General features: G+C 44.4%; 2 protein-coding genes across 2 annotated transcripts in view; one reads left to right on the top strand and one right to left on the bottom strand.

Moving 5' to 3' along the window:
• cenpp (centromere protein P) overlaps positions 1-12,243 on the bottom strand; it is a 41,338-nt gene that overhangs the window by 647 nt on the left and 28,448 nt on the right. Inside the window, exons 7-8 of the mRNA XM_068742302.1 lie at positions 332-411; positions 175-266 (exon numbers count right to left, since the gene is read on the bottom strand). Of these exons, the coding sequence (XP_068598403.1) occupies positions 175-266; positions 332-411 (172 nt within the window). The remainder of the gene's footprint in view (positions 1-174; positions 267-331; positions 412-12,243) is intronic.
• ecm2 (extracellular matrix protein 2, female organ and adipocyte specific) lies at positions 2,999-10,619 on the top strand. Its single transcript, XM_068742635.1, has 10 exons — positions 2,999-3,131; positions 3,461-3,613; positions 5,780-6,544; positions 7,496-7,611; positions 7,999-8,134; positions 8,265-8,422; positions 8,859-8,998; positions 9,208-9,320; positions 9,530-9,743; positions 10,240-10,619. Exons 1-10 carry the CDS (start codon positions 2,999-3,001, stop codon positions 10,406-10,408), a joined length of 2,097 nt encoding a protein of 698 aa, XP_068598736.1. The 3' UTR covers positions 10,409-10,619.

The following is a 12,243-nucleotide window of genomic DNA, read 5'->3' on the forward strand; positions in this document are numbered from 1 at the left end:
CAAGAAAGATGAGGAGGAGGAAGGTTGATGTGTGTCCAGGAGACCAGGAGGAAAGGAAGCAAGGCTGGAAGCCGAGGAGCAGGATTCAAGTTGTTTCATATTCATCTGATCATCCGTCATTCTTTGTTCGGAGTCTGCAGAATGCAGATAAATGATTGATGTTGGACATCTCACCTGTCAACGGGATCTTTGTCAGCAGGTTGATATTTGGCGTGACTCCACCCTCTTTGGATACATTAACTGACCAATGAATGGACAAGACACACCTACAAACAAAGCCCGGTCAGAGGCCAACAGAGATGAATTCACAAACTGTTGTCCTGTTACTTACCCAGGAAGCTCAGGATGGTTCAGGGTCATGACCTCTGACCTGCAGCCTCCAGGAAGAGACACAACAGACGGATACTTGTCCTGCAGAGAGAAGACCACAACGCTGACTTCACGTTGCTGTATAAAGATACGAAAAACAGTCTAGAACCTTCTGGTGCTGATCCAGTTAGGAGGGGAGCGAGCTGCTTGGGGGAGGTCCGTGCTCTCTGAGTTATTATTAATATTATTTAACCTTTGATGACACGATGATAAAAACTCCTGCTGTTGTCCATAAACCATGTTTCTCTTAAAAGAACACTATCTTGAAGTATTTTTACACATATCAGTGTAAAATACTCTACCTGCTACCTACCTGCTACCTGTTCAGGTTAGCACGCCTGCAAGGCAAAAAGAAAGAGCCACAGCTCGGCAAAGACGTGAGGAAACGAATCCGGAACTCTTCAATAGCTTAGATTCGTTTGCTCAAAGATCAATGCCATACTAATCAGGAAATCATAATTATCTGGATTCAAAGTACTACAAGAAATACTGGGCCCTTAAAACACATTGATGGGCGCTTCTTGATCTGGAGGTGTGACAGGAATTAATTGGATGCTTATTAATAACGAGTTCTACACACAAATACAAATGATTACAATTCTATGTAATGACTCCTCCATGAATCACAAAGAAAAGTCCCACATTAACATCTACGACCGACAGAATACCAGAATGTTCTACCTCCTTAGCAGGGGAGACACGTCCTCATGTCTTCTTAGATGAATTGTATCGTGTATAGTGTCGTACAGGAAGACAGATGTTGGACCCGTCTCCCCCTCTCACTTTGTGTCTCAGCTGCAGAACAAATCCTGTCTTTCCTCAGAGCTCTATGAGCCGACTCGGCGTCACACAGTTCTGGTTCTGTCCCAGAGACACGGACCCGTCTGTGGGAGGAAGCGTCTCACGTCCTGCAGACCTGGTTACGCACAGCCTGTCTGTCTGTCCTCAGCTCCTCCCTTCTCCCTATCTGTCCTCAGCCCCTCCCCTCTGTCTGTCTGTCCTTAGCTCCTCCCCTCTCCCTGTCTGGTGATGATTTCTCTGCAGTTGTTTACGTTTCTGCAGATAAACTTTTACAGGTCCAAAAGAAACCCCCAAAAGACTTAACTCCATCCGGTCAGCCATCATTTATCTGGCGATCCTGGCATTGATCAGCACGAGGGCTGAAGACGTCTTAAACATAAGAGCTTCAACTTCAGGCTGCTCCGTCGATCAGGTCTGACAAATTTGAACTTTTTTTTTTTTTTACAATATAGAATGAATAAAAAAGTATCACCAGACTTCAAAGTGTTTCGGGACATGAACCAGTGCTTCAGATTGCAGCAACACTGCTCACCTCACTGCCCTCTACGATGTCCCTGAGGGACGCCAAAGGTCCTTTCTGGACCAGGTTTCCAACCCGAACGAAACAAACGCTTTATTTCAACACGTTTCCCAGAAGTCCGTCGTTGTCAGCGTTCACCCAGCGTCCGCCTGCGGGTTACTCTGAGCCCCTGCTGCTCTCCATCTGAGCCTGCTCATCCAGAAAGCCAGCTGCTGAATAGTTTCCACTTCTCTCCCCTCCCTCGTCATTCTGTCCCCAGATCCGTCTTCTGGTCAGCATTCTTTCCTGCTTTCCTATTTGCCGGTGCAGATGGGAAGCTCTCGGAGCGAGGACACGGTGTTCAGACTCCCAGTTTGCGACGCTGCAGACTTCAGATTTCTTTTCATCCATCTCACATGAATGTGAATGATTGATGCTGTTGAGTGGTTTTTATGTATTTCTAGTTACAGGTACAAACATTCTTTTCTCTGAGGCATTGTTTTGTTAAATGCGCAGCATTGTTGAACGTTGACATGCTATGATGTTCCTCCGACTCCTAGAGGTTGAAGGTCGGTCTGGTAAAAGTGATTTTATATTTTGGGATTTGAAGGAGACCCAATAACCCGTCCAAATAAGTGCAATACTACAGACAAAAATGAAATTAATTTATAAAACAAAACAACAGATAATTTGTGTATATACTTGTGAGTCTACCGTAAAGTAACAGTGATGACGAAATGATCTGCACATCCCAACGACTCCTGTGATTCATTACGAGCACAGCCGTTACTGTTACTAGAGGTGAAACAATCGCCTCCATTCAGGAGGGGGGGCAGACAGACGTGAACCAGCAGGTGTGTGTTAGCCTCAGATCATTGGTTTAATAATGACAGGACTGTTGTGCATAGACTAGTCATTGCAGACACGCAGGGAAGCAGCCATTAGGACTCCAGCAGAAAGCCATATAAAGTCAGCCCCTGCAGGATGAGCTCTCTTTGTCTGACAGGCTGCTGCAGGTAAAAACATCTTCCTTTAAACGGTCTATTTTTCTGAGTCATTTTGCTGCTGGTTTGCACAGTTTAAGACTTAAATGTCAAAGAAATGCAAATAAGTCGAGGTGGATGGATGATAGAGGGATGGATAGATGGAGTCAAGGTAAAATGCTGAGACGTGAAGAATTGACAGGAAATGAGGAAATATAGACGGGATTGACAGTAAATGAAAGTTCTCAGTCAGAGTCGAATCTAGTTCAAACCCAGTGTTTTAGAATATTTGATGTCAGAGCATATATAACTGAGAGCTGAATCTAGTCTGAGCTGTTCTGCAGGGATGAGGTGGTGGCTGGTGGCGGCCAGTCTGTGGCTGCTGATGGCCCTAACAGTGCCAGAGGCACAGGCCAGGAACAGACCTCGCAACCAGGATGCTGGGACCCGCCAGAGGAAGAGAAAGAGGGACGGACATGGTAAAGACTTGCTTCTATAAAGAAAATACTGACACTAAGTAATCGTGCTCAGTCAGTACTAGTACAAAGACTGGAGGGAGGACAAGATGATAGCCTAGCCTGATCAAAAGAGAATTAAGAATCTGCTTTCAACACACAATGGTTGTCAGAACTCAGAATGGGGCTGTTGGGTTTGAGCTCTGTCTCCGTCAAGCTTTCTATCTTTCTGACTCTGTAAGACTCTGACAGCCCTGCTGCACGTTTATGACTATGGGTTATGCTCTCTGTACAATGTACATGTTTCCGTATAGAGTTTGATCCAAACTGAAACCACCATGTCATGGTTGCAGGACATACCAGAGTGGGACCCACTAAACCTCAGAAGACTCGACTGGTTCCTGGTCCCAGCCTCCCAGTGGAACCTCAAGGACAAGGACAGACCCTATTTCTGGAGTCCTACAGGAACCTACAAGAAGAACACTCAAGCTACAATGCAATCCCAGGTCAGCAACTGATGATTCAGCCATAGCCTGCTAAACTGCAGTCAAATCTAATGTAGATCACTGAGATCAATTCTAGTCTGTCCAGTAAACTGTAATCAATGTTAGAGATTCTAGAAACCCAGTTTGAATCTAGGACACTTAGTTCTAAAACTCTGCAACCATTTTGGTTGAAGGGCTTTTTTGTGACCTTGTGGATACTGAATCAAAATTCAGTCTTCAGGTTGTATTACACAATGAAATCCCGCAATTTACTCGACAAAAAAATAAAGGCTTTAATGTGTATGTATGCTCCAGCAGAGATGACAGGGTGAGAGTCTCACTGCTCACAGAAAAAAAAGCAGGAGACAGTATTTAATGAAACAGCCTGAGCCTCTAAAATACCTGTGTCTATGAATGGAACGAGGAGCATACCATTAGAAACAGACACACAGTGGCTCGTCCCGGTTTATCACGGTGGTTTACGCCCTTTTACGCTGACTCACTGCCAGTCACAGCCTCGTCCCGTTTAAGGTCTGATCTTGAAAGGTGATGTTAATGCAGAGGGAGGAGTGGAAACATTACAAACCTCTAGTTTGTCTGGTTCTGATGCAAAAGTACAGGCTTTATATTTGACTATCCGCACTCAGTAATTGTTGCACCAGGGTCTGTTGTTGGCAGTGATAATGATGAAAAGGGTCACCTTTTCATGCTAAAGGTTGCTGGTTTGAATATGTCAGATTCTAGACTCACAAACCTCTAGTGTCTAAATTGTAAATGTGCTTACATTTTTATTTTTACCTCCACCAAGTTTTTGTTAGCATTGATTTTTTTGATTTGTTAAAAAGGTTAATAAAAACAAATCGATTTGGTGCAGAATGATATAGTGTTCATGAGTCTCACAGCCGAGGGGAAGATGCTGTTCATGTGGCGGGAGGTTCTGGTCCGGATGGACCATCGCGTCCTGGCTGAGGGGAGAGGATCAAAGAGTCCGCGTCCAGGGTGAGAAGGGTCGGCTATATATGATCTGACCTTATTAGTGGTTATATTTACATTCCTCTTCTTATAATTTAATTATTCCCCCCAGAAAAAGGCTGTGGACCGCTGATGTATTTACGACCCAGTGGTCGGAACCGATCTCGGCCGATAGTACGTGTATTTGAAATGCAGCCCTTTAGTCTGCCGTGCTTTAGATAGTCTAGTTTAATCTCGTTTTATTTCCTTCAGTGTGAATACACAAGAACCGTTAGAGCCGTCGGTAAAGCAGGGGGCCCCCGTGTCATCAGAATGCCAATGCCTGGTTTCTAACGATTGCTTTGTCAGGCCCCCAAAACACTGCTGTTGTGTCAGCGAATGGCCAGACCACAACAGAACCACGTTGTGGTAGAACTGCTGACATGACATTCTCTGCAGTAAGATTTAACATTAAGAGGGCCTTCACCATTACGCCATCTGTTTCTATTTGTCAATAGTTTTGATCAAGTAAATCACAATAATTATTTGTGATTAATCACAATTAAACAAAAGCTTCAAATGCTATTTATTACCATTTAATTTAATTGCGTAGAGTTTTTAGGGGAGTGTGGTATTGAATTTCTCACAACTGCTGTAATAATTATTTTTATATGCATAACAGTTTTTACTTGATGACATCTCAGCTTATTTGTAATTTTTTTTAGAAGTACACAGACAAACAAGTGGCTCAGTCACTGTTCTCAAGACCATGCATGTTCAGCCAAGGCTCGGGTTCCTTCAGCCAGTACGGAACCCCTACACTGCCCAAGGCTCGGGTTCCTCTGGCTGCTAGCCAGTACGGAACCCCTACACTGCCCAAGGCTCGGGTTCCTTCAGCCAGTACGGAACCCCTACACTGCCCAAGGCTCGGGTTCCTCTGGCTGCTAGCCAGTACAGAACCCCTACACTACCCAAGGCTCGGGTTCCTTCAGCCAGTACGGAACCCCTACACTGCCCAAGGCTCGGGTTCCTCTGGCTGCTAGCCAGTACAGAACCCCTACACTGCCCAAGGCTCGGGTCAAGGCTCTTAGTTTTCTTTTTTCTATCCTTTCCTCGTTCTTCTATCTTTCATTGCCATTCCTTTCTGTCACTTTTCTCCTTCCTCTTTATCTCCTGCCCTGGCGCTACCTTACACACAACTCAGAACCTGATCTAAACTTTCTGCTGACTCCCCAGCTCCCAATGAGCACTACGAGCACGTGACCCCACTAACCAGGGAGGAGATCCAGCAAATCCTCTGGCGAGAGGAAGAGGAGAATCGTATGGAGCGCCTGAGGAAGAAGGACAAAGCAAGGAAAAAAAGGAGGAAGCAGAGGAAGGAGCAGGCAGAAAGACAAAGAAAAATTGTGGAGGAAAGGAGGAGGGAAGAGGAGGAGGCATTGAGAATGCAGATGGAGAAAGAGGAGGAAGAGTGGAGAAAGCAGATGGAAGAGATAGAAAGGAAGAGACAGGAGGATGACAGAATGCAGATGGAGAAAGAGGAGGAAGAGTGGAGAAAGCAGATGGAAGAGATAGAAAGGAAGAGACAGGAGGATGACAGAATGCAGAAGGAGAAAGTAGAGAGAGAAGAAAGGTGGAATGAGAGGAAACTAGAAAAGGAAACGAGTCAAGAGATGCTGAAACACAAGGAAGAGGAAGAGGTGTGGCTGAGAGGAGATGTGTTTCAGATGCCAGAACTCCAAGAAACCAAAGAACATGGGACACCAAAACTCTTGCCCGTTCCAATCCCAACACCTCCCATTGCAAAGGATGATGAGCAGGAGACAGCATTAGTGGAAGGGGAGGAAGAAGAGGAGGAGGAGGAGGAGCTAGTGGTAGTGAACAGAAGAGGCCTCCCTTCAGGCTGCAACATTTCTGATGGAACTGCAACATGTGACAACGCCAAACTCCTCTACTTTCCTCCTCTGGCCATATCTGAGCTCCAATCTCTCAGCCTGGAGGGTAAGTCAACGCCACGGTAACGAGAGGGAGGAGTCAGCAGAGCAGAAAGCTCCACCCACCACATCTTAACCGCTAGCTACAGTAAGCATTAGCCCCAAACTGTTCAAACAAATTTTCAAATTGACAAAATGTCAAGATTCAGTGGAAATCTGCACTTTTGATTATGAGACAGCCAAAATGCGTTTAGACGATAAACCATGAGACACAATGTTATCAACTAGAGCCACATAAAGATCAAAGCCTGCGTCGATGGCGTCCACTGAAGAGACTTTCATGCATTCATCACTAGCAGCCCATCCATGCGAGTGGACACTCGGGCACTACTAACCACAGCATTACATATGTTCACATCCCAAGTTACGATGAATGGAATCTGATCACAAATCAACATACATTTTTTCATTGCATGGAATATTTTAAAGCAGAACAGTCGGAAAATGTTTCGTAGCTCCTGGAGGAGACGAGGCTGCTTTATTGAGGAGGTAAGGTTTCCCTCGAATCGACACACAGACACAATGAGACTGTGGACACTTTTGTTGTTGTAGTCGATTGCAAATTGTGTTTTGAGCCTCACGCTAATGATTATTATTATTATTATTTTTACAAAACCTTTATTGGGTTAGATTAACCTTTGAATAACTGCTTGGTTTGGCAATATACACTTAAGATAAAAACTACCACGACATTTCAGGGTGTCAGTTTGACAGGATTCCGATAATTTTTAATCGGCAGGCAATGAAGGAAATAATGGATTGGCCACCCCCCCTTCAGGGTGTGTTTGACCTTCTACACTTAGGTCATCATTTTAGGGTTTCTGGACACCGATCTCATAGGACACACGATGCAAACAAACAAAGTCAACAATTTGTGAAGAAGAGGCTTACTGAAAATCCACTTTTAATGATGGAAAATTTGCCAAATTTAACTGGCGTCAGCTTTTCTGCTATACAGGCAACAACATCAGCAGAATCCCAGCTGAAGCCTTCAATGGCATTCCCAACCTGGAATGGATCAACCTGAAGAAAAACAAGCTCACCTCTGCTGGGATTGATGCCAAAGCCTTCAAAGTAAGACATAACGGCCAATTCTTCCTCTAACTCCCTGCCACACAATTCTATTTCCCCTGCAGCGTTGTCACGATATGATGATTTTAGTGCGGTATGTAAAATGTACATATTGACATTTCAATGTAATCAACCAGAAAGACATAACGTATGAAAATCTATTTCACATAATCCCGTTTGTCTATGTGACCTAGAAATGTCACATGGGCTAACTAACTTTGAAATCTACAGGATTTAACAACGTTTAAAAAAAAAACCTTGACGATTAGTTTTACATCAAATCTTTCTTTTTACAAGCAAAAGACACATATGGACAGTTGAATCTGTAATAAAATATTGTGTTCTGAAATGACGCTGCGCCCATCGCTGTGTGTGATTGTGTGTTTTCAGGGACTGAAGATGCTCAGGCGCCTTTACTTGGACGGAAACCTTCTAGAGGTCGTACCCTCTGACCTTCCCCCGACTCTACAGGAGCTGAAGATAAGTGAGAACAGGCTGCAAAGAATCCATAAAAACAGCTTCCAAGGTACTATTTTAGCTTCACGTGGACGTTAGCTTTAACATTGCTGCTATCGGTCAGCTATTTGCACTCAACAACGCTCATCTGTCCTAACTGTTGCAGTCACACGGGTGCTTATGTATTTCCTATCTTTAAGATCTGAGCAGCCTGGTGATTCTGGAGTTAGAGGGAAATCTGCTGAGTGAGGGGACTGTAGATCCCAGGGCCTTCGCCCCCCTCGTCCAGCTCTCCTATCTCCGCTTGGGCAGAAACCACTTCCGCACTATACCACAGGGCCTTCCCATGTCATTGCTTGTATGAAGTAACATGTCTCTGGCTCTTTCCTCATCCCTCTTACAATCATTGTTCATGAAAACTCTTCACTGATTAAACTGCGTCTCCTCACGTGTAATTACACGTCAAGGTTGACCACAATGACTGCAAATCACAAGTTGACACGCTGCTCCCGAACCAAATTCATGCAATGACCCAAGAGTTTCTCCAGATTGCTTTCATCTGACGTTTACATGTCACTGGTCCCCAAGGTCATGACCTGCCTCGCATCTAAAAAGTCTGGGACTTGTTGACACAACTGTTTAATGCAAACTCGTGTCAGAAGTCACCACATGTTTGGGTCCTACTGTGAATCTGACACTAAACTCCTGTGATTTTCCGCCAACTAAACCATTTCCCCCTCTGACTTGGATCATGTCTAACTTTTTACTTTGCCTCTGCTTTGCCTGTTCTTCAGGAGCTGTACTTGGAGAATAATCTAATCGAGGAAATTTCAGAGACAGTTTTCAATCAGACTCAAAGTCTGAATGTGGTTTCTCTGAGACACAACAGACTGGATGAGACCAGAATCGCCCCTCTGGCTTGGTTCGACCACAGGTATAGCAAGGAGCCTGGCAACTACAAGCCATGACTGTCCACGGTCACAGCAATTTACTGACAACGTTCTTCAAGTCACATGAATGTCCTTAATGTTACTTTAAAAAAAACTATTCCCCCCCCCCATTTCTCAAAAAAGATTTCATTGTCTAGAAAGACCGATCGTCGTATTACAGCTCAATCTCTTGACAAATTATTCTTCTCTCCAGAAATCTCGAGTCCATCGACCTTTCCTATAATCATCTTCACCTCGTTCCATCGTACCTTCCAAGGTGTCTGGTCCACCTAGTGCTGGTTGGAAACCGCATAGAAAGGATACCTGGTGAGTGGAGAGTATTGATAACCCACAGATGAGGTGCGGCAGAGTGAGCCAAGAACCTTTTCAGTCCACCAGGATATTCTGTTCCAGCAGCTTTTTTTCTGTTGCCCCCACAATGTCTGCTCTACACAGAGAACTATGATGACAGTAATCCGGATGCGTTGAAGCATGTCTAAGAAGTCACCGATGCTTTCCTCCAAACGCCTCTGCAGGTTTCGTTTTTGCGCACATGGACCCTGGTTTAGAATATCTCTACCTCTCCTACAACAAACTGGACGGAGAAGGAACTGAGTCGGAATCATTTCTCGGCTCTTACAGCTCCATGGTGGAACTTTGTCTGGATCACAACCAGCTGATCTCCGTGCCGTCTGGCATCAATGAGATGAGCAACTTACACTTCCTCAGCCTCAACAATAATAAGATCAGGTAAGAAGACATCATCCATCCATTAGGGAGAAGCTTCCCTCAAATAGAATAGAATATCCTTTTATTGCAAAACTGACCAGCGGAACTGTGTGTGGCGCTAACCCCCCCCTCAGTGCAAATAAAAACAAGGTGAATACAAGACAACGTTGGCGAAGTAAACAATATACTAAAAAAGAATCAATTTAAAGCGGGCACCGTAACGATTGCACCCTGATCACTCTGCCCATAATCCCTACGAATAAATATCAATATGCAATATGAGAATGGTAGCACAATGCCTAATAAAACCAATCGATTTGATTCTGTTTTTCTTTAGATGCTCTTACCAGTTGTGTTTGTGGTGGGAGACAATCGTCTGTATAATTATACATCATATTAGAATTTAACCACCATGAAACAATCTGATAATAATGTTCAACTAGAAAAGCCTTTGAGGTGGAACATTAACTTCCCTGAGGGGGTCCTAATAAAGTTCTCTCTCTCTCCCCCCCCCTAGGAGTATTCGTGATGAAAGCATCTGTGACCTGAACCAAAGTGGAGAACCCACTCTGGTGGCGCTGAGGCTTGAAAACAACTACATTGACCCACAGAAGATATCAGCAACGGCCTTTTCATGTGTTCGCTCCTCCTCAGCGGTGATCTTACAACCTCAGAATACCAAGTGACCTGGTTTTACTGAAGCATTAGAAACTGAAAGTATATCCCTTCACCTGCTTGGCATGCATGCACAAATGAAAACATGAAACAGAATAAAAGAAGCCTGCGCTGTCCTGGACCGAACCCGTTAGAGCTTCGTTCAACAGATCTTCTTCTTCTTCCGCTGCTTCGTCTTTTAAGTTGTGTAATTATTTACTTACTTAAACAAGTAAGATGTTGAAAGAATGATTAAAAATAAATAAATAAACGAGTTCACTTCACAGTCCAATCAGATTGAATGCAGCATGCTTTAATCTCAAAATCACTCCTGAGGAATGCCGTTTGAACAGAGCTGTAATTATGAGCCAGTGGAAACTGAGCTCGAGGCTGTAGCAGGGGAGCCGTAAAACGTAGTCGGCCATCAGGGGCAGATATCAGATGATCAGTTTACTCAGCTCACACAGAGAGGCGCCTGGTTTTATTTCATCTTAATATACAGTGTTATCCGGGGCCACTCCAGAAAGGTCCCAACTATTTCTTACAAGAGGCATGCAGTAATTGTTTTCTGCTCTATGCAAGCTTTGATCGTTCCCTTCAAACCGGAGAACAGAGAGCCAAACAGGATGCTTCTTAAAGAGACCATCATTCATCCATCCCCTTCGATTGGAAAAAATGATTGCCACATTGAGATGATGCTCTTAATCCCAAAACGCAGACACGCTTACATTTCACTTGCCAAACCAGCGCATATTTAAATTCTACCTCAGAGTGTCATTCTAGCTAAACTCAGCAGAAAACTGAATGGGCTGAATGGAAAGAAGGAATAGCATGACATGCAACCCCCCCCCCCCCACCGAGGGGGCGGTTAGCTGTTCCCTTCTTGGGAGGTAGATCGAATTTCTGGCTAAAATGCAAAGCTTTAGAAGTCTCACATCGTGCAGACCAAAAAGGAATCCTGTCAACTCGAGGTTTGAATCATCTTTGCTCTCCCGTCTCAGCTCTTCATTGAGAAGGACGTTTTTCAACGTAAGAAGTGTTGGAGCTGTGCTGTGAAGCGAGAATGAAATCTTTATCCTCAGAACAGAATGCCTGAAGTTTGTGTAAATGGATGCCTCTTTCTATTACATCTCAAAGTACTTGTCAGTACTCTGTTCTGTCAGCGATGAATGCCCAACAGCAAACCAACATGGCGTCGTAAACCTCCTACCTACGAATCTATGGTGGACATAAACGGAACCTTGTCCTCGTCCCTCCCGGTGAGCTGTGGGGTTCCTCAAGGCAGCATTCTAGGGCCGTTACTGTTCCTCCTATACATTAACGACATGAGTGCTGCCTGTAACTGCAAATTGTTCCTGTTTGCTGATGACTCAGCGCTCCTGATTTCGGGAGAGGACAAAGTGCAGGTTGAGGAAGCTCTCAGCTCTGAGGTCACCAAAATCCGTACTTGGCTTACGGATAACAAACTGTCACTACATCTTGGTAAAACAGAATCTATTCTTTTTGGGTCAAGACACTCTCTAAGTGAGATAAATGTTGATGATTTCAAGATCACAGTCGATAATACAGTAATCTCGAGCAAAGAAGAGATTACCTATTTCGGCTGTGTTCTTGACAAATACCTGTCTGGCAATAGTATGGCAACTAAGGTGATCAAAAAAGTCAATCAGAGAACAAGATTTTTGGGCAGAATGTCTACTTTCGTCAACAAAAGTGCTCTCCGGACGCTTGCTGGAGCCCTCGTTCAGCCCCTCTTTGACTATGCTAGCACCTCCTGCTATTCCAACATCAAAGTGTCCCTGAAAACCAGGCTCCAAACTTCCCAAAACAAACTCATTCGGCTACTTCTCAATCTGGGGCCCATGAC

The sequence above is a fragment of the Brachionichthys hirsutus genome, chromosome 8 (assembly GCF_040956055.1).
Source record: "Brachionichthys hirsutus isolate HB-005 chromosome 8, CSIRO-AGI_Bhir_v1, whole genome shotgun sequence".
NCBI classification, from domain to species: domain Eukaryota; kingdom Metazoa; phylum Chordata; class Actinopteri; order Lophiiformes; family Brachionichthyidae; genus Brachionichthys; species Brachionichthys hirsutus.

Coding starts and splice junctions, on each gene's coding strand:
- ecm2 (XM_068742635.1), top strand. CDS start 2,999: ATGAGGTGGTGGCTGGTGGCGGCCAGTCTGTGGCTGCTGATGGCCCTA. Junction 8,135..8,264: donor CCATAAAAACAGCTTCCAAG/GTACTATTTTAG, acceptor CCTATCTTTAAG/ATCTGAGCAGCCTGGTGATT. Junction 9,321..9,529: donor CCGCATAGAAAGGATACCTG/GTGAGTGGAGAG, acceptor ACGCCTCTGCAG/GTTTCGTTTTTGCGCACATG.